Source organism: Schistocerca piceifrons, chromosome 4, assembly GCF_021461385.2.
Source record: "Schistocerca piceifrons isolate TAMUIC-IGC-003096 chromosome 4, iqSchPice1.1, whole genome shotgun sequence".
Classification (NCBI taxonomy): Eukaryota; Metazoa; Arthropoda; class Insecta; order Orthoptera; family Acrididae; genus Schistocerca; species Schistocerca piceifrons.
Window position 1 is genome coordinate 414,456,454 of NC_060141.1, and position 27,558 is coordinate 414,484,011.

At 39.7% G+C, this 27,558-nt stretch overlaps 2 protein-coding genes across 2 annotated transcripts in view; one reads left to right on the forward strand and one right to left on the reverse strand.

The window, feature by feature from the left end:
• Positions 1 to 21,505, reverse strand: part of LOC124796272 (BTB/POZ domain-containing protein 6-like) — a 33,019-nt gene extending 11,514 nt beyond the window's left edge. The window contains exons 1-3 of the mRNA XM_047260385.1: positions 21,372 to 21,505; positions 20,684 to 20,824; positions 7,672 to 7,805 (exon numbers count right to left, since the gene is read on the reverse strand). Of these exons, the coding sequence (XP_047116341.1) occupies positions 7,672 to 7,805; positions 20,684 to 20,824 (275 nt within the window). The 5' untranslated portion in view covers positions 21,372 to 21,505. The remainder of the gene's footprint in view (positions 1 to 7,671; positions 7,806 to 20,683; positions 20,825 to 21,371) is intronic.
• Positions 21,506 to 21,649: 144 nt separating this feature from the next.
• LOC124795128 (ATP synthase mitochondrial F1 complex assembly factor 2) overlaps positions 21,650 to 27,558 on the forward strand; it is a 37,061-nt gene continuing 31,152 nt past the window's right edge. The window contains exon 1 of the mRNA XM_047258992.1: positions 21,650 to 21,875. Within this exon, the coding sequence (XP_047114948.1) occupies positions 21,665 to 21,875 (211 nt within the window). The 5' untranslated portion in view covers positions 21,650 to 21,664. The remainder of the gene's footprint in view (positions 21,876 to 27,558) is intronic.

A 27,558-nucleotide genomic window follows, 5' to 3' on the forward strand; every position in this document is an offset into this window, starting at 1 on the left:
TTAAATATGTGTACAAAAGAAAACAGACTATCTTTTGTCTTGCTTGGTTTGTTAAAATGAAAATGTTCTTGCAGTTTATCATATATCACTAAGTCGAATTCTGCAAAGCTTATAAAAATTGAAAATCAACTTTGGCATACTGGATTATATATAATACGAGTAAAGTTGTTTTAAAGAAATACAACATAATGGCAAAATGAGACTGTATCACCAGTAGATGTCAAGCTATATGTGTAACAGTTCATCCATAGTATCTGCAGCTTTCATTACTTGTTGATAAAATAATTTGTGGACATACAACCACATTTTAATTTCCAAAAGGCGCAATATTACAGCAAACAATCATGTTACGATCATCAAGACTATAACATCTGAAAATGGTTTTATGTAAGAATGGATACACTACGTGGTAGATTCAGTGAACTCCTCATCCTACATCAACAGTACACTAAGCAGAAATGGAAGAGGAGCCTGAGAAGGATGTATCTGCTGCATTTATCCCACACAGTGATACATTATTCAAGAGGACTGAAAGATTTCTGGGAATACACCACACAAAGATTTGTTTTTTGGCCACTGGTTAAAACATCAGGACTGCTCGACAGCGCCTAGCACAACCTTTATCTATTGCAGTCCAGTCTCTATGAAATACCTGCCAATGAGGCATGGTGTACATAAGGCAGACAGTACAAACTATCAAAAATCACTCCTGTGAACACCAATGGATACCTAATTATTTCAACCTAACAAATCAGCACTCACAGAGTATGATCTATGGAAATTACTTGGAATAGGTTACGACTGTTCTGAAATTTCTGGTACAGACCTCAAAATACTGTGACTGCTATCAAAAAAAATGTTGTAACTGCGACCAGGACGGTCGCGGGGTAGCAATGATGGAAAGCGCGGCGGGACCCACGGAGAGGCCTGTGAACAACAACACAATGGAAGAGGACGGACACGACCGACGAAGGACAGAATGAATACAAGACCGAACAACAGAGTCACAAGGAAACAAACATGTCCACTCGTACGCGAACCAGGAAGTAAGCAGTCTAATGCAAAGTGAGGTGTAAACCGACGTAAGCGAGATTAGACCACATAACACACATTTCCTGTTTACATTACTTTCATATCAACTCTGTTATAAACAAAAAAATGTGGTACTGCAGTTGAGAGCGCACTGAAAAAAGCTGTGATTGACGTAAGCAGTGTCTTTTTGTGTTTTGCAGACATTAATTTATCAAGGAGAAAGCCAAACGGATTTGGTGTAGGTGTAAGAGTAGGAGGACTGTACAGTTCCACATTTTTTGGACATGAAGGTCATTATAAACCAAGCACTTAGCTCAGCTGGATGAATAATTGGGAAGGGAACGGTGATGGCTTTGTTTAAACTCGTTTGTGACTTCTGCATTCTGCCAGACTGCTCCTGAAGCATGACGTTTATTGCATGAATCTTTGGTTTGAGCATTATAAAAATGCTATTAGTGAGCTAAAACTCAAAGCTGAAACCTATACACTGAGAAACAACTAAGTCAGGGGCAGATGACGTATTGCAGAGAAAGTGCTTCGGCTGCTATCGTTAACTGAATAGTATGGTACATTAACTGAATAGTATGGTACATCACCTGATTGGAATGTTGTCAGACCTTGTGCTGTGACAGCATGACAACTGGGTGCAGAAAGGGCAAGATCTTCAATTTCAGTACATTCTGTCATTGCTAGATTGTGAAAGCCTGACGCAAGGAACACTCCTTCTACATGGTTGTGTAGGCACTGGGCTTTTCAATACCACCATGTGAAAGCAAATGCTACCACTCTCTCTCTGCTACTGTGTATAACAATGTGTCATTGACAGGCACTGCCGAAGATTGTCATGGATTGGTGGTGGTGGTGGTGGTTAGTGTTTAACGTCCCGTCGACAACGAGGTCATTAGAGACGGAGCGCAAGCTCGGGTTAGGGAAGGATTGGGAAGGAAATCGGCCGTGCCCTTTCAAAGGAACCATCCCGGCATTTGCCTGAAACGATTTAGGGAAATCACGGAAAACCTAAATCAGGATGGCCGGAGACGGGATTGAACCGTCGTCCTCCCGAATGCGAGTCATGGATTGTAACAGTGGGTAAACAAACCACTGCGTAGCAAATTACTTATCACTCTGTACTGCCATCGTCATGAGAATGAAGAAGATGATTCAATTGTCAATGAGTATGAGACCCCACGAACCATGGACCTTGGCAACATGAGGTGGCTTGCACAACTCTATGATACAGATAGCTGTATTGCATGTGCAACCACATCAGGGGTGTATCTGTGGAGAAGCCAGACACACATCTGATTCTGGAAGAGAGGCAAGCAGCCTTTCCTGTAGTTGCAGGGGCACACGTCTGGATGAATGACTGACCTGGCCTTGTAACATTAACCAATATAGCAATGCTATGTTGGTACAGTAAATTGAAAGCAAGAGAAACTAAAGCCGTTATCTTCCCTGAGAAAATTTAGCTGTGCTGTATGACTTAATGATGATTGCATCCTTCTGAGTAATATATTCATTCCAGAGGTCCTGTTTGCTTCTCAAGTGAGCATTACTCAGGAGGATGTTGACATCAGGAAAAACAAAACTGGCATTCTACAGATCAGATGGTAGAAGATTAGAGCATTTCAAAAGAAAAATTGATAGACTGAATTTATATAAAGTGAAAAGTAGTGAAGTGCAGTGGCAGGAAGAACAGGACTCCTACTCAGGGCAGTATAGGTTTATCCAACACAAAATCAAACACAGGTACTGCAGTAGTAGTTTTAATAATGAATAAGAAAACAGGAATGCAAGTAATGTTACTATGAACAGCAAGATAAGACATGAAGTAACACCTATCACAGCAGTACATGTTCATATACCTTCTAGCTTAGAAGATGATGAAAAAAATATGATGAGATAAAACAAATTATTTGAATAGTTAAGGGATCTGATGAAAAAGTGAGGAACTCGGAGGGGGATGGGTGTGGAATTCAAGACTAGAGACTAGGAAAATGAACATGGACAGAGGGGGACAGAATGAAAGAGAATGTTGCCTGATAGAACTACACAGAAAACAATTTAATCATTCTTAATACTCGGTTTAGAAATCATGTTAAAGGTTTAATATGCACAAATTTGGAGTAGGTATTAAAATCCATGGAGAAGAAATAAAAACTTTGAGGTTCGCCAATGACATTGTAATTCTGTCAGAGACAGCAAAGGACCTGGAAGAGCAGCTGAACAGAATGGAAAGAGTCTTGAAAGGAGGATATAAGATGAACATCAACAAAAGCAAAACGAGGATAATGGAATGTAGTCGAATTAAATCAGGTGATGCTGCGGGAATTAGATTAGGAAATGAGACACTTACAGTAGTAAAGGAGTTTTGCTATTTGGGGAGCAAAATAACTGATGATGGTCGAAGTAGAGAGGATATAAAAGGTAGACTGGCAATGGCAAGAAAAGCGTTTCTGAAGAAGAGAAATTTGTTAACATCGAGCATAGATTTAAGTGTCAGGAAGTCTTTTCTGAAAGTAATTGTATGGAGTGTAGCCATGAATGGAAGTGAAACATGGACAATAAATAGTTTGGACAAGAAGAGAATAGAAGCTTTCGAAATGTGGTGCTACAGAAGAATGCTGAAGATTAGATGGGGTAGATCACATAACTAATGAGGTGGTGTTGAATAGAATTGGGGAGAAGAGGAGTTTGTGGCACAACTTGACTAGAAGAAGGGATCGGTTGGTAGGACATGTTCTGAGGCATCAAGGGATCACCAATTTAGTGTTGGAGGGCAGTGTGGAGGGTAAAAATAGTAGAGGGAGACCAAGAGATGAATACATTAAGCGGATTCAAAAGGATGTAGATTGGGAGACGAAGAAGCTTGCACAGGATAGATTAGCATGGAAAGCTGCATCAGACCTGTCTCAGGACTGAAGACCAAAACAACAACAACAACAACAATGTACAAGATACCTGCGACGTAGGAAGATTTCAAACAATCATATAATGATGAGTAATGGCTTTCAAAACCTGATTTTAACTGCAAAACTTTTCAAGGGGGCAAATGTGGACTCTGTCCATAATTTATTAGTTCTGAACTGCAGACTAAAACTGAAGAAACTGCAAAACTGTAAGAAATTAAGGGGATACAGTCTGGAAAAGTTGAAGGAACTAGAATTTGTTGTGAGTTTCAGTGGAAATATCAGGCAACATTTGAAACAGAGGAAAAGAATATGACAGAAGATAAATGAGTAGCTTCGAGAGATGACATGCCAAAGGCAGCAGAGGATCAAATGGGTAAATAGACATGGCCTAGCAGAAATCCTTGGATAATGCAGGAGATATTGAATTTAACTGAAGAAAGAAGAAAATATAAAAACTGTGGCAAATGTAGCAGGAATTAGGATATACAGGTGTCTAAAACATGAGATTGGAAGTAAGTGCAAAATGGCAATGCAGGAATGACTATATCAGAAATGCAAGAATGTAGAAGCCAGCACGCCTAGGAACAACATAGATGCAGCATAAAGAAAAATTAAAGAGACCTTTACAGAAAAGAGAAGCACCTGCATGAGTATTATGAGCTCAGGTGGCAAGCCTGTACTAAGCAAAGGCGGGAAGGCAAGAAAGTGACAAAAATACATATGAGTAATGAGTCCATATAAAGAAATCATACTCAAAAACAATATTATAGAAAGAAAAGAGGAAGTAAATGAAGATGAGATAGGAGTTACAATACTGCAAGAAGAGTTTGACAGAGCAGTGAAAGACCTAAGTCGAAATAAATCCCTGGAGTAGATAACATCCCTTTAGAACTATGGAAATTCTGGGGAGCAAGCCATAACAAAACTACATCACCTTGTATGTATGGTATACTGGACATGCTAAATGCCGTCAGATTTCAAGAAGAACGTAATAACTTGTATTCCACAGAAGGAAGATACTGAAAGGTGAGAATATTACCGAACCATAGTTTAATAACTCATGGTTGCAAGATACTGACATGAGCTACTTACACAAGGATGTAAATATTGGTAGAAACTGACCTTTAGGAAGATCATTTTAGGTTCCAGAGAAATGTAGGAAGATATGAGAGCAGACTGACTCTACAACTTATCTCAGAAGATAGAGTGAAGAAAGGCACATCTAAGTTAACAGTATCTGTAGATTTAGAGAAATCTTTTGACACTGTTGACTGGAATACACTCTTTATAATTATGAAGGTAGTAGTGGTAAAACACTGGGAGCAATAAGTTATCTCCAACTTGTACAAAGTCCATACTGTTGTTATAGGAGTTGAAAGACATGAAGGGGAAGCAGTAGTTGAGAAGGGAGTGAGACAGGGTTGTAGCCTCTCCCCAATGTTTCCCAATCTGTACAATGAGCAAGCCGCAAAGAATACCTTGGAGACATTTAGGAAAGGGAATTAAAGTTCAGGGGGGAAAAAAAAAACTCTGTGGTTTGCTGATGACATTGTAATTCTGTGAGAGGTGACAAAGTACTTGCAGGAACAGTCCTGGACAGTGTCTTGAAAAGAGTTTATAAGGTGAAAACATCATCAACAGAAAAGCAAAGGTGATGGAAAAGTATTAAATTTAAAGCAGAGGATGCTAAAGTAATTAGATCAGGAGATGACACACTAAAAGTAGTTGATAAGTTTTCTACTTGGGCAGTAAAATAACTGCTCATGGTTGAAGCAGAGACGAAATGGAATGCAGACTGGCAGCAGTAAAAAAAGTGTTTCTGGAATAGACAGATCTGTTAACATAAAATATAAATTTAAGTGCCAGGGAATCTTTTCTGAATGTATTGTTCGGAGTGTAGTCCTGTGCAGAACCAAAACATGGATGTTAAACAGTACAGATAAAAAGAGAATAGAAGTTTTGATTGGTCATTCCACAATAGAATATTGTAAATAAGACGGGTAGATAAATGATAAACAAGGAGATACTAAATCAAACTAGAGAAAAAAGAAATGTGTGGCACAATCCGCCTACAAGGAGATATTGGTTGACAGGGCATATTCTGAAGCATCAAGGAATCATCAATTTGTTACTGGAAGAGTGTGTGTGTGTGTGTGTGTGTGTGTGTGTGTGTGTGTGTGTGTGTGTGTGAGAGAGAGAGAGAGAGAGAGAGAGAGAGAGAGAGAGAGAGGGTGGACACTGTAAAGCAGGGGCGGGCAAACGTTGCACGCGGCTCATGAGCGCACAGCGCTGCACGTGTGCTGCTCACATGCAATCGTCGACTGGGGCAGTGGCGACAGCCGGCAGGTTGCAGCTGTGTAGTGCCAGGCTAAGCTGCGGACGTTGATGTGTAGTGACCACTACGTAGTGAACATTGTATTTCAAGAACCGGAAAATGCAGGGTGAAACAAGGAAACGGAGAAGTGGAGATTTACTATCTTTTAAAAAGTAATGGGAGAATCATTTTTTCTTTGTGCAAAAATGTGAAGATTCGAAATGCTTAATATGTGGCAGTATTCTCGCTGGTCAGCGGAAGTTTAGTATTGAAGGCCATTATAACAAATTTCACAAGGACGAGTACAATTTATTGTTGGATTCTGAGCGGATGGGGAAATTGAGCTTAAGGAGAGCGATCTGACGATACTAGATGAATCTGTCGTAGTTGCTATGGTGACGAGAGATCTGCGACTTCCTTTCGTCAGGTCTCTTGTCTAACTGATTTAACATTTTATGGAGCACTGTTTTCAATTTTTCAGGATGACAACAATAATAGCCCAGTGGTACGCTTAATATAGCGAGAGCTGGAAAACCATTTGCTGAATTAGTAAGTGTCGGTTAAGAGCAAACATCAGTGATGAAAATTTAAGTAACTGTTTGTGTTTGTCTGTATGTAGAAATTTTGTTCCACTCCACCTGTGATAATTAAAGAAAACGTATCGTAGGTAATAGGTACTCTTTCAAAACACGACATCTTTTAAGCACTCCTACTAACCTTATTTTGTTCCACTCCACTGTGATAATAAAATACGACGTATCGTAGGTAATAGGTACTCTTTCAAAACACGATATCTTTCAAGCACTCCTACTAATCTTATTCCTTCATCAATAAAGCAAGCTAGGAAACAAAATGCATTGCAGAGGAAGGAGTGGATTGAAGGTATGGTGGGGAGGGGAGATAAGCGGGTGGACAGCTTGTCCCTGTGTGCACGCAGAACCCCTGTTAACTGCACGCGTACAAGTGCACCGCACACGTGCAGGATTCCTGCCCGCCCCTGCTGTAAAGGGAGACAAATGTTTGAAATAGTTTAAATGGATGTTGGTTGCAGTAGTTAATGCCAAGATGAAGAGGCTTGCACAGGACAGACTAGTATGAATAGCTGCATCAAATACCAGTTTTTGGACTGAAGATAACAAGAACAATGATGAGAGAGGAGAGAGAGAGAGGGAGAGAGGGAGAGAGAGAGAGGGAGAGAGGGAGAGAGAGAGAGAGAGAGAGAGAGAGAGAGAGAGCGATTTTGTATACGCCATATAATGAGATAAGACAAAAGAAGAAGGTGGGAATGTAACAGAAGAAAATAGTATGAAACAGGGACAGAGAGACGCAATACATGACATAAGATCATCTGGCGGCAATTCATACTTTTAATTTCAGATATTTAATACTGAGCAGTTCAGGCAGCCCTCTTACTCAAGTAAAATTCTGAAGACTTCTGGCTCCACATCAGGGATCTTCACACATGCTTCCTCAGCCAGAGGTCCATAACACATGGCTTCGAACACAGGACTGGAAGCTGCTAATATCAGCTTGTGTGCTCTAAAAACCTAGAAGAAAAAAATGTAATGTATAATCTTACTTCAACAAGAACTTTGTACAACTGGCTGCTAACAGTTCTGCCACTATTGCTGATATATTATTTTGTGGTCCAAGGCATAATTTCTCTGCCTAACATTTCATCTTCCACTGCTGGAGACCTCATCAGAGGCTTCAACGACTCCGGAAGCTGTTACAGAATTTAAACAAGGTCACCAAGCTAACCTGTTTATATGTATCCGAACAAGTCAGTTCGTGAAACCATCAGGAGGCTGCCTAAGATCATGGACTCGCCTCGACATAGCCTATGGAGTTGTAGAGGGGAAGAGTTGTTTTATTACTTATTCAGAAATGCTAATGCACAAACATAATTTCAACAGACAATAAAGAGGATTTAAACAGACAAGTTGTGTAAATAAAACAAATGGTGCCAACTGTTCCCCATTATAAGCTCCACAGCATACATCGGCGCAACTCCTTAATCTTACACAGCAGTCTGATTATGTCACAAACTGATCATTGTGTGGATACACATAAACAGTTCAACTTGCTGAGTTTGCTTGAATTCTGTGGTAGCTTTCTCAGTTGTTAAAATCTCTGGTGATGTCTTCAGCAGCTAAATTATGCCTAAGGCAGGGAATTATGCCTTGGACTACAGCCTTATGCCCATATATCATATATCAGTAATAATGCCAGTGCTGACTGTGAAAGCCTGCATTCAATACTCTGTCATTCTTCTGTTCAACAAACAAAAATGTTGAAAATGTAATTTGCTTCAAATCTGTTGGCATGTTCAGATCATCAATAACATTGATCTAATCCCCCACATTATAATGGCTAAAATTTTCTTATGAAAAACTAAAGCACACAGTACTGATGTTGCAAAATAATATTTATTTTATGGTTTGCTGTGAATGGTTTTTGACTTTTTGGGCCCTCTTCAGGCAATTTATATCCAAACAGATAGTCCACACAATATTAGCAAGAGTTTATATTTGAATAAAGATTGTTTTTCCAAAGATATATAACCTTTATGACTACATATCTATACAAAAACCACAAGTGTAATGACATACACAAGAAGGCTATGAACAAATAAACCTTATATTACAATATAAGCAAAGATTAAAGGAGACTTACTGATAGCCAAAATTTCAAGTAGTTTTTTTACTTTATTTGCTCTATGGTGGACATCACATTTAATGTTGTCAGAACAACATTGATTCAGAGCTTGTTCAACAAAGGCAGAATTTTTCTTTTTCGGTCTCCAACTTCTTTCATGTTCAGTCATTCTAGTAGTTATAACACTACCTGATTGACCTACATGTAATTTGCCACACAAACTGGATTAAATCCTGTAAATTCCTTCTGTTCTAAATGTGGAATCTGCTCAGATTGTGGGTAACAGTATTCCTAGTACAGAGGAGGCTGATGCAGACATGCTGGCTTTTACTCTGCTGGCAAATATCTATGTAGGCCTAGGTACATATGGCTTTGGGATCAATTCCTTCTAAGTGTGATTTAGTGCCTTCTGAGGATACAGAAGAGCTGCTACTTCTTTCTGTTAACAAGGGGACTGTACGAACTTCCCCTTACCAATTTCATTCATACTGGGAAGGCGTACAGGGTATGATTAGGACTTTGACATATGAAAAAGGGAGATGCAACTTTTCAAGCATTTTCAAGAAAACCGAGTTTGTAAATTTTGCACGTTTACATGCTTATATACTTCGTATGGTTGACATTATTCAGGAAGTCTGCAGTTGAGTGAGTAAGCACTTAATATCATAACTAGTAGGTCTCTGGATTGAACCTCGGTGCTGGTACCGTTCCATTCCTCCACCCCCGCTGCCCACTATATTCTAACGAAGGACATATTGTGACTGTACTAAACATCAATATGTAATGAATCATTTATTATCTTCATAATCTTCACCACAAAAAATTGGATTTTTCTCTAAAATTCTGGAAGTAGTTTTTAATTATAACTGTATTCCATGAGGTACATGATGTCATTTTCCCAGCATGCATCCAGATATGATATGACTCACCATACGAAAGCATTTTCCCGGTATTCCTGTAGGTAGTTTCAACCCACCAGAGACTGCTGCATTTGCACAAATGATTTTCAGCTGGTGAAGACAAAAGGCAACAGCATTCTCAAACCCGTAGAATACCTCATTCGTATGTCTGTCCCCAAGGTAGTTACTTGCCAACACTCCAAGACATCTGATTCTACAAGTACATGTAATGATATTCTTAGTACTTCGACAGTAACAAAACTGAATTTAAAAAAAGGACTCATGAGGACTAGTGTCTAGTGCACATCTTTTCCTTTCAAACTATTTCATCACTTTGAATCCTTCTGCAGTAATAACATAAGAACATGTAGAAACTGGAGAGGAAATATTTTTCAACACTTCTGGAATACTAGCAGAGAAACGACTCATGGTACAAGATGAAGTAATTGCTCACCAAGATATTGACAGAACTCCATTTGAAGAAACTGAAGGTCACTTTATCTTTATCAGGCAATTACAAGCCTGAAGAGAAGCAGGTAAAAATTATGTTCTGTTGGATTACAAGGTTACAGTTGTTAATCTAGCAAGGGAAAGTCAAGGAAGCATGAAGGATTTGAAAAGAGAGCAAGAAAATTTTAAATTCATTCATTCATTTATTTTCATATCAATTAAAAAACAATTTTTACAGACAACAAGATATTAATGTGTTAACTAATTTGTTCTGGGGTGCCAATATCAGTCAACTTAAGACTGAACTCTCGCAGAATGAGAGACAAAGATGGTTCTTTACAATATGGTACTGCAGTGCCTGTGTCATTCCGATTACAATGCAAAGTTTCTTTGAAAATTCATGCATGTACAAAGGAACAGACACTGTGGCGACTACAGCCGTTATGAAATACAACAAATGTATTCACAACTGCAAATAAAGACAACCATCAGCTGCATGATGGAATGACGCTAATTGCACCGTAATCAGAATAACACAGGTACTGCAATATCATATTTCTCTGCCGATACCGGAAAAGCGACTTTCAAGTACAATGTCTCACCTGTACGGGAATATACATAATGGATGTACGAGTACAGGTCATAGACGCATGGTTGAAGATATGAAAGCTTGGGTCGGGCTGTGAGTCGTGCCTGGATAGCCAAATGGTAAGACGAGCGCTCGCGATAGTCGAGAAATCCGGGTTTGAGTGCCGGTCCAGCACAAATTTTCATTGTCATCATTCCATTCTACAGCTGATGGTTGTCCTTATTTGCAATTGCGAATACATTTAATGTATATAAAGATGGTTCTTGTGCAGCAAAAGGATAATCATAAGGAAACACATTCATACACTGCTCAGTATGATGTAACCTTAACCATAAAATCACTACCAACAGTCCTTGTTTGATCATTTGGATCAAGGGTGAAAAAATTAGTTGTGAGTACACACAGAAATACAAAAACATTATGATAGCATGCTCAGCCTGGCAAACTCACAATAGTGTTATACAACAATTTTCTAATCAACACCTTGGAGTCACACATGAGAGAAGAACAATTTCTCTTGCTCCTTGGTTCATGGGCAGGGCACAGGAACTCAGGTTGCACAACATAATTTTTCAAGATGGAGGGGTTCTGCCAGCATGCAGAGTTAAAAGTACTTCCTCCAAATGTACTTCACTGGTGGAGCTTTTGACAGGCAAGTAAAGAATCTTATAAAATGGCTACAAAATGGCACGTACATCATATTGCTCATCCATACATGGACCATGAGTCTATGAACTGCCTGCACAATGCTGACGTACACCCATGGCCAGCAAGATCAAATCTGGACCAGAGACAGTATTCAGAATATAAACATCCAATTACAACAGTTGTGGGACAGCTTGTCTCAGGAGAGGCTACAACTGTTTTGCAGAAACATTCCCAACAAATCAGTGCAAGCATGCAGAACAGAGGGGGTGCAATAACATACTGGTAAGTGGGCTCACACTGCCAAGTTCTCTGTAAATCTGATCTGAATCTGCAAGCACTGAAATAACATCACACCCCCTCTCACCCCATGAAACTTCATTTCCTTTCCTCCTCCCATTCTCGGTGCTTCATATATATAACAGCTTGTCTAACCTAGACCTCAGCCTAAGCTACAAATCAATCTGTCACAGCACCACTCATTTACTAAGATTAGTTTGTTTTTGTGAAACATTCACTGGCTTCCCAAACACAAAACCAAAATATCACCTAACCTCAGGCTAGAGATCATTGCACATTCACTGGCTTCAATATCTCACAGCCAAACCGAATAAGTAATGATTATTGAAAATCTCTGCCAGACTGAGACTCGAACCTAAATTTACCATTTACCATGAGAAGTCAGTTTAATCGTTTGCCTACTGGAGCATGCTTCCAGGTCTCAATCAAACTTTCATTATCATATATGTAGCTCACTACGATTTCTGAACATTAACACCATATGTTCTTGTATGGAGTATGTGAGGTGATTGTTCACAATAAGCAGGACGCCTGTAATAGAGTTAGGAAAGCAAAGGAACATCATAACAATGGAAGACATGACAATGAAAGTTTAGATTAGGCCTGTAATTATGCTCAAGACAGTCTAATTATTAAGGTCACTGCTTGTTATAATTACAAAATCTGTAAGTACGAGGGTTGAATGAAAAGTAATGCCTCCACCTTCGTTAATTGGGTTTGGATGGGAATATTTTTAACATGTCAAATGCAGGAATAACCCTTAGACTGTGATCTTTAATTATCAATATTCACTTTTCCACATAATCACCAGCCAATTGGATACATTTCTGCCAACAATGAACAAGTTTTCTGAAGCCGTCATGGAAGAAGTCGACACACTGTTTCCGCAACAACAGTCTCACAGTTCTCTCAATGTCTTCATCAGAAGCATAATGATGTCCTTGCACATCGTCCTTCATTATTGGGAACAGATGAAAGTCAGGCGGTGCTAAATCTAGACTGTATGGAGGATTGGGGGTTTGTTTTGGGGGAGGAGATCAGACACCAAGGTCATCGGTCTCATCAGATTAGGGAAGGATGGAGAACGAAGTCAGCCGTGCCCTTTGAAAGGAACCATCCCGACATTTGCCTGGAGTGAGTATGGAGGATGCCGTACGGTGGTGAGATTCAGTCCTTGCAGTTCTGCAGTGGTGACGTGTGAGGTGTGTGGTTTGGCATTGTCATGCTGCAGGAAAACATTTCCCTTTTCCTTTTGGGCCCTTGTTAGCCAACATTTCAGAGTTCGCAATATTGTGATGTAACACCCTGAATTTATTGTTGTTCCACGATCAGTGAAATCAAAATGGTTAACACCCTCCGCATCCCAGAACACTGTGGGCATGATTTTTCCAGCTGAGGGCTGTGTCTTGAATTTCTTTTTCTGCAGCGAGTCTTTGTGTCGATATTCCATAGACTGACGTTTTGGCTCCGGGTCGTAATGGTGTATCCATGTTTTGTCCCATAACAATTGAATGGAGAAAGGTGCCACCTTTATTCGTGTAACACGAGAGGAGTCCCTGGCAAATTTCAAGTCTGTGCGCTTTCACTACAGGAGTCAGCATCTGGGGTACCCATCGTGCACAGATCTTCAGATAGCCAAGCAAAGCAGTAATGTAACCCACACATTCTTGTGAAATGGCAATTGTGCTTGCAATTTCTCTCCAAGTAATATGACGATCGTCCTGAATCAATCCATCAACATTTCGCTTGTGAAACTCGGTGGTTGCTGTCACAGGACGTCCAACTCTTGGTTTGTCACACAGGACAGATGTTCCCGCCTCAACATCTTTAAACTTACTTGCCCCACGACGCAAAGTACTCACATCAACACAATCACCATAAACTGCTTTCATTCTCTGTTGAATCTCCTTTGATGTGACACCTTCTGCTGTCAAGAATTCAATGACTGCACGTTGCTTAAACAGCTTTGACCGACCGTCTGCACAGGGTTCCATACTTTGCACTGTAACAACACAACCGTTCAATGCTAAGGCTTCCCACCAACTGGAGCCGTAGAGAAGAGACTACAGACGAAGCCAGTACCTGCGGCATGCCAATGCTGGCAACTGTTGAAGAGTTACGAAGGCAAAGGCATTACTTTTCAGTCAACCCTCGTACTTGCACAGACATCATTTCATGTCATTCCATTTTCAAACTCCAACCTAACCAACATCTTAAGCTAAGCTACAGAACAGACTCTCATTAGTATTGCAGCCACCATGTAGTGTCAACAGTGACATAAATGGTTACAGCAGATTGACTGAACCACTAACTTCAATATCGTCACTGAACAAAAATATCACACAATTGATTCTGTGTCAATCTGTCACATAACTGCATAAGTGTACACACCCACAGCACATTCCTATTGCTTGTCTTGTTTGTCTATATGTTCGCAATCAGTTCTGAGTAACAGCAGCTTCGGTCAATGGAAATGGACAGTGTTTCACAAGACAATAATTTCACTGAAAAAGAAATTATCACTCACTTGAAAGTGGTGTACGATAATGGAGGTTCCTTTTCTTTTCTTGAGTGATTGACAGCTGACAGTCACTGCACTAACTGTTGATTCTCTGCAGGTGTTCCTGCATTTTGATACTGTCTTTTGGCATTGCACTCTCAAAACAGCATCATCCAAAAACAACCACATGGAATATTTTAATTGTATGGTACTCTACTTCCTTCTTTTGCAGTTACGTCAAATTTACATTATTTTATCTATGATTAAGGCAGTATCCTTTGAACTTCATTTTCATTGTTGTTGTTGTGGTCTTCAGTCCTGAGAATGGTTTGATGCAGCTCTCCATGCTATTCTATCCTGTGCAAGCTTCTTCATCTCCCAGTACCTACTGCAGCCTACATCCTTCTGAATCTGCTTAGTGTATTCATCTCTTGGTCTCCCTCTACGTTTTGTACCCTCCACGCTGCCCTCCAATAGTAAATTGGTGATCCCTCGATGTCTCAGAACATGTCCTACCAACCGATCCCTTCTTCTAGTCAAGTTGTGCCACAAGCTCCTCTTCTCCCCAATTCTATTCAATACCTCCTCATTAGTTATGCGATCTACCCATCTTATCTTCAGCATTCTTCTGTAGCACCACATTTCGAAAGCTTCTATTCTCTTCTTGTCTAAACTATTTATCATCCACGTTTCACTTCCATACATAGCTACACTCCATACAAATACTTTCAGAAATGACTTCCTGACATTTAAATCTATGCTCGATGTTAACAAATTTTTCTTCTTCCGAAACGCTTTCCTTGCCATTGCCAAGCTACATTTTATAACCTCTCTACTTTGACCATCATCAGTTATTTTGCTCCCCAAATAGCAAAACTCATTTACTACTTTAAGTATTTCATTTCCTAATCTAATTCCCTCAGCATCACTCTACTTAATTCGACTACATTCCATTATCCTCGTTTTGCTTTTGATGATGTTCATCTTATACCCTCCTTTCAAGATACTGTCCGTTCTGTTCAACTGCTCTTCCAAGTCCTTTGCTGTCTCTGGCAGAATTACAATGTCATCGGCGAACCTCAAATTTTTTATTTCTTCTCCATGGATTTTAATACCCACTCTGAACTTGTCTTTTGTTTCCTTTATTGCTGGCTCAATATACAGATTGAATAACATCGGGGATAGGCTACAACCCTGTCTCACTCCCTTCCCAACCACTGCTTCCTTTTCATACCCCTCGACTCTTATAACTGCCATCTGCTTTCTGTACAAATCGTAAATAGCCTTTCGCTCTCTGTATTTTACCCCTGCCACCTTCAGAATTTGAAAGAGAATATTCCAATCAACATAGTCAAAAGCTTTCTCTAAATCTACAAACGCTAGAAACGTAGGTTTGCCCTTCCTTAATCTTTCTTCTAAGATAAGTCGTAGGGTCAGTATTGCCTCACTTGTTCCAACATTTCTACGGAATCCAAACTGATCTTCCCCGAGGTTGGCTTCTATCAGTTTTTCCATTCGTCTGTGAAGAATTCGTGTTAGTATTTTGCAGCTGTGACTTCTCCGGGGGCCTTGTTTCGACTCAGGTCTTTCAGTGCCCTGTCAAACTCTACACGCAGTATCGTGTCTCCCATTTCATATTCATCTACATCCTCTTCCAATTCCATAATATTGTCCTCAAGTACATCGCCCTTGTATAGACCCTCTATATACTCCTTCCACCTTTCTGCTTTCCCTTCTTTGCTTAGAACAGGGTTACCATCAAAGCTCTTGATATTCATGCAAGAGGTTCTTCTTTCTCCAAAGGTCTCTTTAATTTTCCTGTAGGCAGTATCTATATTACCCCTAGTGAGATAAGCGTCTACATCCTTACATTTGTCCTCTAGCCATCCCTGCTTAGCCATTTTGCACTTCTTGTCGATCTCATTTTTGAGATCCTTTTTGCGTGCTTCATTTACTGCAATTTTATATTTTCTCCTTTCATCAATTAAATTCAGTACTTCTTCTGTTACCCAAAGGTTTCTACTAGCCCTCATCTTTTTACCTATTTGATCCTCTGCTGCCTTCACTATTTCATCCCTCAAAGCTACCCATTCTTCTTCTACTGTATTTCTCTTCCCCATTCCTGTCAATTGTTCCCTTATGCTCTCCCTGAAACTCTGTACAACCTCTGGTTCTTTCAATTTATCCAGGTCCCATCTCCTTAAATTCCCACCTTTTTGCAGTTTCTTCAGTTTTAATCTACAGATCATAACCAATAGATTGTGGTCAGAGTCCACATCTGCCCCTGGAAATGTCTTACAATTTAAAACCTGGGTCCTAAATCTCTGTCTTACCATTATATAATCGATCTGAAACCCGTCAGTATCTCCAGGCTTCTTCCATGTATACAACCTTCTTTTATGATTCTTGAACCAAGTGTTAGCTATGATTAAGTTATGCTCTGCGCAAAATTCTACCAGGCGGCTTCCTCTTTCATTTCTTAGCCCCAATCCATATTCACCTACTGCGTTTCCTTCTCTCCCTTTTCCTACTCTCGAATTCCAGTCACCCATTACTATTAAATTTTCATCTCCCTTCACTATCTGAATAATTTCTTTTATCTCATCATACATTTCATCAATTTCTTTGTCATCTGCAGAGCCAGTTGGCATATAAACTTGTACTACTGTAGTAGGCGTGGGCTTCATGTCTATCTTGGCCACAATAAGGCGTTCACTATGCTGTTTGTAGTAGCTTACCCGCACACCTATTTTTTTATTCATTATTAAACCTACTCCTGCATTACCCCTATTTGATTTTGTATTTATAACCCTGTATTCACCTGACCAGAAGTCTCGTTCCTCCTGCCACCGAACGTTACTAATTCCCACTATATCTAACTTTAACCTATCCATTTCCCTTTTTAAATTTTCCAACCTACCTGCCCGATTAAGGGATCTGACATTCCACGCTCCGATCCGCAGAATGCCAGCTTTCTTTCTCCTGATAACGACATCCTCTTGAGTAGTCCCCGCCCGGAAATCCGAATGGGGGTCTATTTTACCTCCGGAATATTTTACCCAAGAGGACGCCATCATCATTTAATCATACAGTAAAGCTGCATGCCCTCGCGAAAAATTACAGCTGTAGTTTCCCCTTGCTTTCAGCCGTTTGCAGTACCAGAACAGCAAGGGCATTTTGGTTAGTGTTACAAGGTCAGATCAGTCAATGATCCAGACTGTTGCCCCTGCAACTACTGAAAAGGCTGCTGCCCCTCTTCAGGAGCCACACATTTGTCTGGCCTCTAAACAGATACCCCTCCGTTGTGGTTGCACCTACAGTACGGCTACCTGTATCGTTGAGGCACGCAAGCCTCCCCACCAACGGCAAGGTCCATGGTTCATTGTAAATAACTGAAAATGCAACATTTTCATGGTAGCGGTTGTTAATTTTGGTATGTATTTCTCATTTTCTAGATGTATAAGTACTTGATATTTTACATCTTTACGTATTTGTGTTGGCAATTGTCCATATCTTTATTACTTGTTATGTGATGTATTATCTAAATTTGTTAATAAAATTTGTTCCAGTCCATTGTGGTGTGGTGGCACAGTAACCTTATATTGTGATTAATACCAAAAACAAACAGTCTTAGGTTGCAAAATGCTCATTATTGGATCAAAAATGATCCATTTCATCTGGTTATCTCCAACCCACATTGCAGGAGATAACCTGATAACGCCCAACCCAGTGAAATATCTCTCGAGCCAATGAAGAGCACCATGCGAGCTAGGACTATCTTTTAATATTTATCGAAATATCATTTTTGTTTATGTTGTAAATATTTTAGAGCACAAATATACAGTACTATTCTTTTATATACAGTTCATATATACACTATGTGATCAAAAGTATCTGGACAACTAGCTGAAAATGACTTACGAGTTTGTGGCACCCTCCATCGGTAGCGCTGGAATTCAATATGGTGTTGGCCCACCCTTAGCCTTGATGACAGCATCCACTCTCACAGGCATACATTCAATCAGGTGCTGGAAGGTTTCTTGGGGAATGGCAGCCCATTCTTCATGGATTACTGCACTGAGGAGAGGTATTGATGTCTGTCGGTGAGGCCTGGCACAAAGTCGGCTTTCCAAAACATCCCAAAGGTGTTCTATAGGTTTCAGGTCAGGACTTGTGCAGACCAGTCCTTTACAGGGATGTTACTGTCATGTAACCACTCCGTCACAGGCCATGCATTATCAACAGGTGCTCGATCGTGCTGAATGATGCAATCGCCATCCGTCAATTGCTCTTCAATAGTGGGAAACAAGAAGGTGCTTAAAACTTTAATGTAGGCCTGTGCTGTGATAGCGCCATGCAAATCAACAAGGAGTGCAAGCCCCCTCCACGAAAAACATGACCACACCATAATACCAGCGTTTCTCAGTTTTACTGTTGGCACTATACACCCTGGCATATGATGTTCACTGGGCATTTGCAATATCCATACCCTGCCATTGGATCGCCACACTGTGTACCATGATTCGTCAATCCACACAACATTTTTCCACTGTTCAATCATCCAATGTTTATGCTCCTTACACCAAACGAGGCATTTTGTGGCATTTACTGGCATGATGTGTGGCTTATGAGCAGCTGCTCAACCACGAAATCCAAGTTTTCTCACCTCCCGCCTAACTGTCATAGTACTTGTGCATCCTGACGGAGTCTGGAATTCTTGTGTGATGGTCTGGATAGATGTCTACCTATTTCACATTATGACCTTCTTCAACTGTCGGCGGTCTCTGTCAGTCAACAGACAACGTTGGCCTGCACGCTTTTGTGCTGTACATATCCCTTCATGTTTCCACTTCACTGTCACATAGAAAACAGTGGACCTATGGATGTTTAGGAATGTGGAAATCTCACGTACAGACATCTGACATAAGTGACACCCAATCACCTGACCATGTTCGAAGTCCATGAGTTTTGCAGAGTGCCCCATTCTGCCCTCTCACAATGCCTAATGACTATTGAGGTCGCTGATATGGGGTACCTGATAGTAGAATGCCCCTAATATGAAAAACGTATGTTTTTGGGAGTGTCTGGATACTTTTGACGACATAGTGTATCTCCGTCACTAAGTGGGTAATCTGACAGCTTTCTTCTTCATGTAGTGAGGATAGATTCAATACAAACAAATAATCTGTTTCTAACAGAATTACAGATCCACCTAGTAACACCAGTGATACCTTTAACTGTTGGCAAATGAGAAATGGTTACCTGGAACAGTCATCTAACAATATCATGCTTATATATGTCTGTTGCTAGGTCCTGTTGTGCAGATTTGTAAAACAAAGCCACAGTATGAAATTAGAACGTCCAAAACAAAATGATAGAAAATGAGAGAATGAAGGAAAAAGGAGGGAAGCAAGATCAGGGTTTAAAATTTCATACATTATATGGTTATTAGAGTCTGACCACATGCTCAAATTAAACAAGAATAGTGTGAGAAATCATCCTTCATCTTTTAAATTCAAGCAATTGCTTTGAAAATCTACATTTCAATTGCAGGATTGGTATTTAAACCCAACTCTCCAGGATGTCAGGTCACAGTGCCACCCCATTTAGTATTCGAGAACAGAATAATAATAAAAATGACCTATATTAAAATAACACATATTAATCTTCTACATCAACTAAATTACTCGCTCCCCCTTTTTTGTAATTATGACTGACAAATAAATTTCAGACAAAAACTCTATTAATTTAATGTTATAAATATGCAGTCATTCCAGATATCAACGTATGATATTAAAGCAAGTTTGTTTGAAATAAATATGCTTCAGCAATAGTTTTGATTAGAATGTGACAGTGTCACTCTTCGAAAGCTTTGTTGTGTTGACTGACTGATCTGTAGTGTACCCTAAGAGCCTGAATTTCAACATGAAATAAAGGTTGTGGTGACAGACTGATCAGCAGTATAGCAAGATGTTACATTCATAACATTCTTAATGCATTTTTTGATATAAATAACTATAACTGCAACATAAATTCATAAAAGCAGTATTACATAGTCGATAAATTTACAACTAGTATGTTATGTGCATATAATGTACATCAACTATAAGAAATGTATTACTGGGTGGGGGTGTCCTATGTAATTCTTAGCAGAACATTTTAATACCTCAGAATTAAATTTTATGCTATCATTTTGTGGGCTGTCTTTTAACATCATAAAAACATTTGACTATTGCAATGTTACCTATGTCAAAACTCATTATCGTTACCCATGATTTTTGTCTGCACAAAAATGACTGGTATCAAAAAATTCTTTTTATTATTAGAGGGACAAATGATACAGCAACATCTGATATCATTATAAGTGATAATAGACTAACTAACCTGTGACTGAGTTTGTGAACCCACTTTGAAAGAACAGTCACTCCACTGCGAAGTGCTGTGCAACATACGAATCCTCTCTGAAACATTATCTTTTGATAGCTGCCAGTCTGTTGTATGTACATTACCAGTAAATGTGTCCATCTAAAAGAAAAACAATACCGGTAAAGCATTTGAAAAATTTGTATAAACTAGCTTATAGTAAACCTGTACACAAATAAAATGACGTACTATACCACTACTGTAAATATTACTACAAATGTAAACTAACGTGAAAAGATTGCTTATCAGTATTCCGGAATATAGACATACGTTTGCTTGGTAAAAATTGGTCTATATGGTTTCCATTATAGTGTGACACCTGAATACCGTTATATAATATAAATAGGACAGGATGGATAATCGTGAATTTAGCTGAAAATACTGGTTGACCGGTGTTGAGTACAAATTAAAGAGCGCCTACCGTTACCTAGTCCGGGAGTCCCGATTTCTGAAACTGGTACAAAATACTTGATGTGAATAAAAATACTGATATTGAGTCTTGTCGGTATAATTTGAAGTAATATATCTCTTTCCTTAAATATTTGCTCATTTATTGTTTGAAAAATAGTTGAAGCAAAACAGCAAACCAGAAATTTTAATGTTTTGAAACTATGAACACTAAATGACACCTTCAGAATTTGAAACTTACACTTATATTGTCTCCTATGTCCAAACTTATTGGATAATTCGTGTTTTCTGGAATTCTATAATGTAAATATCACATTCTTGTTGTCATGTTTACAAATTTTTCCCCGTGCCCTTGAACTCACTCACAAGGCCAACAATTTATGCCGAAGATGACATGCACATGTCATGACTATGAATTCGTTATGTGGAGTGTTGAAATTGTATGGAGTTTTTCTGCCCGTTTCTGTTTGATTTTCAATACAAATGTATCAATTACGATGTAAGATTGTCGAATTGTGAATTCCTTGCAATAATATGAGCTATAAAAAGCATCGAAATATCGTCATTACACAGTCACATCTTTCACACGTTGGCGAACCTGTCGATGTTGCAAGTTCCTACTTCAAAGATGTACCAAGTGGCGAATGTAAACAAAATTTAAATATGCACAAACTTCTCAAATGCCGGCAAGTCATAACACTGGGATTACGACAACCCTTCACCTTTCCCCGCTTCTATGCGTCTGGTATGTGTTAGTTGTTCCTTTGAATGTTACCATTTTTTATCAGTATTTATACAAACTGTCTTCCAACTGAAGAACATTTGTCGTCTTGCACGGTGTTAGTAGACTGTTTAATACAAATATAATAACGTCTACGGCCTAAGCCCAACTTCCTAGACAGTGCCGGCCGCTGTGGCCGAGCGGTTCAAGGCGCTTCAGTGTGGAACCGCGCGATCGCTACGGTCGCAGGTTCGAATCCTGCCTCGGGCATGGATGTGTGTGATGACCTTATGTTAGGTTTAGGTAGTTCTAAGTTCTAGGGGACTGATGACCTCAGATGTTAAGTCCCATAGAGCTCAGAGCCATTTGAACCCTAGACAGTATTCAGAGAGTCATTTTCTTGTTTACCAGAAAGTAATTATTGTGGTATGAAGTAATACAGGAAGGAAGCTTTTTTTTTTTTAAGATTATTAGTTTGGTAAATAAGATTGTCTATTGCTGCATCACGTTGTAGTCTATGTAACGAATGTTGCACACCGTTTCTCAGTAACTAAGTAAAAATAGCCTGTACGGCAGTACTTTTGCATTCGTATCCCAGCAGGCGCGTCCATTAAAAAACTATTTATCACTACCAGAAAGTTTATCACTAGGTGACATTCAAGGTCTTGGGGGGGAGGAGGAGGAGGAGGGGGGAGGGGGCGAACGTGAAATTAACCCAAGTCATTGGAAGCTCTGCTGAAGACATTGACATGGGAAAATAAATTTATTTTCATGCAAGTATGTTAATTTTTACGTCATTACAGGTAGGCCTAGTACATAACAATGTCAACACAGTGAACACCCTAGACTACCTACTACTGAGGTTATGCCTAGTCACGCTGTCTACCAACATAATTTTGATTCTGTATAGATTCTCGCTTTGGTGTGACTAAGTTTGTTAATTTTGTTACTTCATTTCTTCCGTGATTGCTATTTCACAAACTACTATGTTATTGTTACATGTTTTCACTGATCTGCTCTGATCATTAAAGAAGGGATTTTAAGGTGCAGCGTCTTTCCAAAATTATATCTATTCTCATCCAGACAGGTCAGTATATGCATGTGGGGACACGATATGAAGCAAAACGAGCACAATTTGTTGCACCTTTTTGTGAGATTACTACATTTTGCTCCTTTTTTTCCCTTCCACTTCATGCTTAAGCACCTTCTCACCTCCACCCCACTTTTATCTGTGTTTTAATGGATTAGATAAAATTTCTTTTCTGTGCTTGGAAAGGACTTTAAGATTTTGTATAACCAAAAGTCAACAGTGGTCGGTAAATACTTTAATATAATGTATGGAAAGCACCAGTAATTAGTCATACTGCTAACAACAATGGCCAGTCTGTAGGTGTGAAATCAAATAAAATCTAAGTAGTGATGCTGCAATAGCCGAAATCTAAATTCATTTAGTGCTGGCATGAATTAACAGTTGCCATCCATCATCTGTATATGTCTTGGTGGCCATGTTAGTGTTTTCCCAGAATGGATTTTTCATAAGAAAATTATGCCAACAGAATAATTGGAGATTCAGTTGATCAAAATTGATGGCATTATTCTGTGATGTGCTACCTGTGAAGTACAAATTGCAATTGGTGACAAGCATAGAAGAAACAGAATAAGTGAATGAAACAGTAACAACAAACATTTAAAGAACATTGAACACAAGTCAAAACCTAAGCAGACTATACTCTGATACACGCCTTTGCTTCAGGATGTGAAAAGCAGCAATAATTGAATGAATTTAGTGCCTATCTTGCCGTGGCATTAATCCAATTACCAATTCCAATCCATGAGGTAAACAATCCTGTATTCAAATCATTTCATGAAAAGTACACACACAGAGGTGTACCAGATGAGAGTGCTCTGAGAGAAAGTTACATACCAGCAATTTATGAGAACATTTTAGAGAAAATAAAAGAGGTGGTCAGCAAACATGAAATGGGTTTCATTTTAGATGTAACTACAAATGAACTGCAGATATATGCTTTGAATGTGTTAATTTTTTCCATCATCTGGTGAATGGGTTAAACCTGTGCTTTTCAAAATGTTCCAACTTGAGAAGACAAATGCCTGCACAATAATGCAATCATTCAGTGACTGATTATGAACCTGTGGTGAGGGGGAGCACAATACAAACATCAGGCTCATGCTGACTGATCAAGCACACTACATGTTTTCCACTTTCTCCATTGAAGTGTTTTGGACATCCTGGATGGATTTACTAAAGACAAATTCGAGTAAAATTTAAAGGATAATCCAAATATGGAAACCTTTGCCACTTTCACTGAATTGCCTTTATGGGTGCTGACAAGATATACTCCATTGGTTTGTCTAGATGTTGAGCAGAGTTTCTCCATATGTGAGTACCTGCTGAGCTCAAAACTGCTACCAACCTAGTGTCACAATCATTGTGTAGTGCAGTATAAACAGAACCCATTTAAGTGGAACAATGAAGGTTAATGTAGCTGATTGAAACCCAAATAAAGTAATGTCATCAGCCTATTTTGTTTAGAACCTTTCCCCTTCTTCTCCGGCCACAATTTGCACCTTAAAATCCTTTCATGATTGATCACATTATTTGTGTAAGAGAACTCATTTTCTAAATTTATCATGCAATACGGCAGCAATCTCATGGAAGAGAATGGGGTGCAAGCAATGTCACTTTTGTGGGACTGTGTCCCTTTTTTGTGTCATTTGTCTTTTATCTGGTTTGAAATTGTATGCCATGCTTAACTCTCCTGTGCCAATCCCTTCATCATAAGTATCAAGTAGCAATCACACCTAAAGACATCAATTATTTGTTGTATATATTCCAATGTTGCTCCCTCTGGCATCCCAAAAAACAAACATAAAAAAGTTAGCCCTGTACCACTGTGGAAATTATTCCCCGATGCCGTAACACATGCCCTATCATCCAAGCCTCTCTTCAGGTTATTGGTTTTGATGAATTCTTTTCCTCAAGGGTTCTGCAGAGAACTTGCTTATTTCTTGTCAGTTGATGCAATTTTCAATGTCCATTGTAACACTGCATCACAAATGCTTCAGTTCAGTCCATTTCATTTCTTTACCATTATTCACATTCATGCAATGTTGTGCTTTAGATATACATTTTCACAAATTACCTTCCCAAATTAAGGCCAGTGTTTGGTGCTTGCAGACTAATCTGTAAATAATTTAGGAGTAAATAGTAGAGGCATTGAGTCATTGAAGGTATATAAACAAGACTTGCACATACACACTCACCTGTACATCTGTGTGCTGCTGGCTGAATACACTGTGCCTGAATTGCAGCTTTACTGTGATGAGGGGTTGTTAGGTGTAGGGAGTGAGAGATAATGGAAATGGGAAATGAAAGGGAGTGTTGGGGAAGGGTAGTTTTGGGGGGGGGGGGGGGTAGCAGGTTCATGGGAGAGGAATGTGGCATGGGCAGTGGCACTGCTGAGTTTGTGCGATGGACAATGACAGTGATGAGAAGGGGAGGGGGAGGGTTGGTATTCAGGAAATATGATGTTGGTACAGAGAGAGTGAAGTTAGAATCCCGGGGGCAAGGTGGAGGTGGTTGCAGAGGAGGTGGCTGGTTAAGATTGAGAAGAGGAAGAGTGTGGGAAAAAAGGATGCATTCATCTGTACCTTTGCCAGTCTGCTTCATCTTTCTGTGCCAGCCTCCTTTCCTCATCTGTTGTGTGTTATTTTGCTTCCTTGGTAGCAGAATTCATTTTCTTCCCCTGCTCCGTAACTCTCAATTTTGATGTCAATTTGTCACTGATCTCATTTCTGTTACCCATCAAACTTTTGTCTCTATTTACAACAATAAGTAGTGTTTGAAAAGATAATATAATATAATTCAAAAGATCAAAATTCTACTCACCAAGCAGGGACAGGAGAGAACACACAAAAGATGTGGAAATGCACAAGCTTTTGGGGACAGTGGCTGCTTCTGGCAAAAGGGTTGAAGGGAAAGAAAGAGGGGTGAAGGAAAAGGACTGGTAACATTTGAGAAATGGGAAGAGTTACAGAAAAGTTGGCCAGAACCCCATATGTGAGGGTAGACTTACTGGACTGAATGATAAGGAAAGACTGATTGCTGCTACCTACACTGGGCAAATTTTGAAAACCTGAGAGCTTAAAGGTGAAAAGTAGGGAAGTAAGCAGATGAGAGACTATTGGTTAAAAAAAAAATTGTGCAGGTGTCAAGAAGAACGGAAAGCTACGTACGTGGTAGACAGATGGGGTTGGGAAACAGACAGATAGGTAAATAAAAATGAATAAAGAAAAGGAATTGTTTCTAAAACAAAATTAAAGTAAATTTAGGCCAGAACCAAGCACACATTGTAATGCCAGTTTCTGCCTGCAGAGTTCTGAGAAATTGTCAGGAGGGAGTGGTGAAACAGGCACCAAGGTCACAGCTGTCATGTTGTGGAGTATGCTGTGCAACAGGATATTGTTTGTTACTAGAATACATACACTGTCTATGGCCATTCATCCTAATTGATAACTTGTTGGCAGTCATACTAATGTGTGTGTGTGTGTGGGGGGGGGGGGGGGGGGGGGGACAGTGTTTGCATAACAGTTGGTACACAACATGTGTTTTTTGTTTTTCCACAGCTGGCTCTCCCTTTCTGGTATTGCTGATCAGTCATACTAGTGTGTGTGTGTGTGTGTGTGTGTGTGTGTGTGTGTGTGTGTGTGGAGGGGGGAGACAGTGTTTGCATAACAGTTGGTACACAACATGTGTTTTTTGTTTTTCCACAGCTGGCTCTCCCTTTCTGGTATTGCTGATCCCACCCAAAAACATCTTAGGTGTACACCTCTTGTCACTCGGCACTATCTTGGTCTTAAATATATTAATCAAATACTTCGACTAGGCTATGACTTTCTTAAGTCGTACCCTGAAATGAGGTCCATTCTGTCTGACATGTTGTCCTCCACACCTAGAATAGATTTTCATCACCCCTCCCCCCCAGGTCTCCACAATACCCTGGCCAGACCCTATGGTCCTTCTGCACCAATTTCCCTACCCTATGGCTCCTATGTCTGTGACCATCCCCACCATAAGATTTACTCAGTGCATCCTCCTGCCACCTCCCGTATAAGCCCTGCAGCTGGAAAAACATATACTATCGGAGTGAGAGCCCCAAGTCTTATGTAAACACTGTTCAGCCCTCTATATTGGTACAACCACTACCACCAATTCATCAGCTAGGATGAATGGGCATAGACAGTGGGTGCAGAGCATGCTCTACAACATGACAGTTCTGTCGCTGATGCCTGTTTCACCACACAGACCATCTGGGTTCTTCCTCCTGGCACCAGTTTCTCAGAACTCTGTAGTTGGGAACTGGCATTACAACATGTGCTTGGTTCTCATCACCCACCTGGCCCAAATTTATGTTAATTTCTGTGTTTTCAGCATTTAGTTTCAGTAACTGTTACTTTCCTTTCCTCTCTTTTATTTTCTGATCTCTCTACCCCCCACCACGCATTCACATCCCTACACCCAACTCCACACCACTTTATTTTATTTCTCCCTGACCCCCTCCCCTTCCCCTACCCCACCAGTCTACCATGTACTTAGCTTTCTGCTCTTATTGACTCTTGCACATTGTTTTTTAGTTATCTCTATTTTGCTTATTATCCATCTTCCACCTTTAAGCTTTCAGATTTT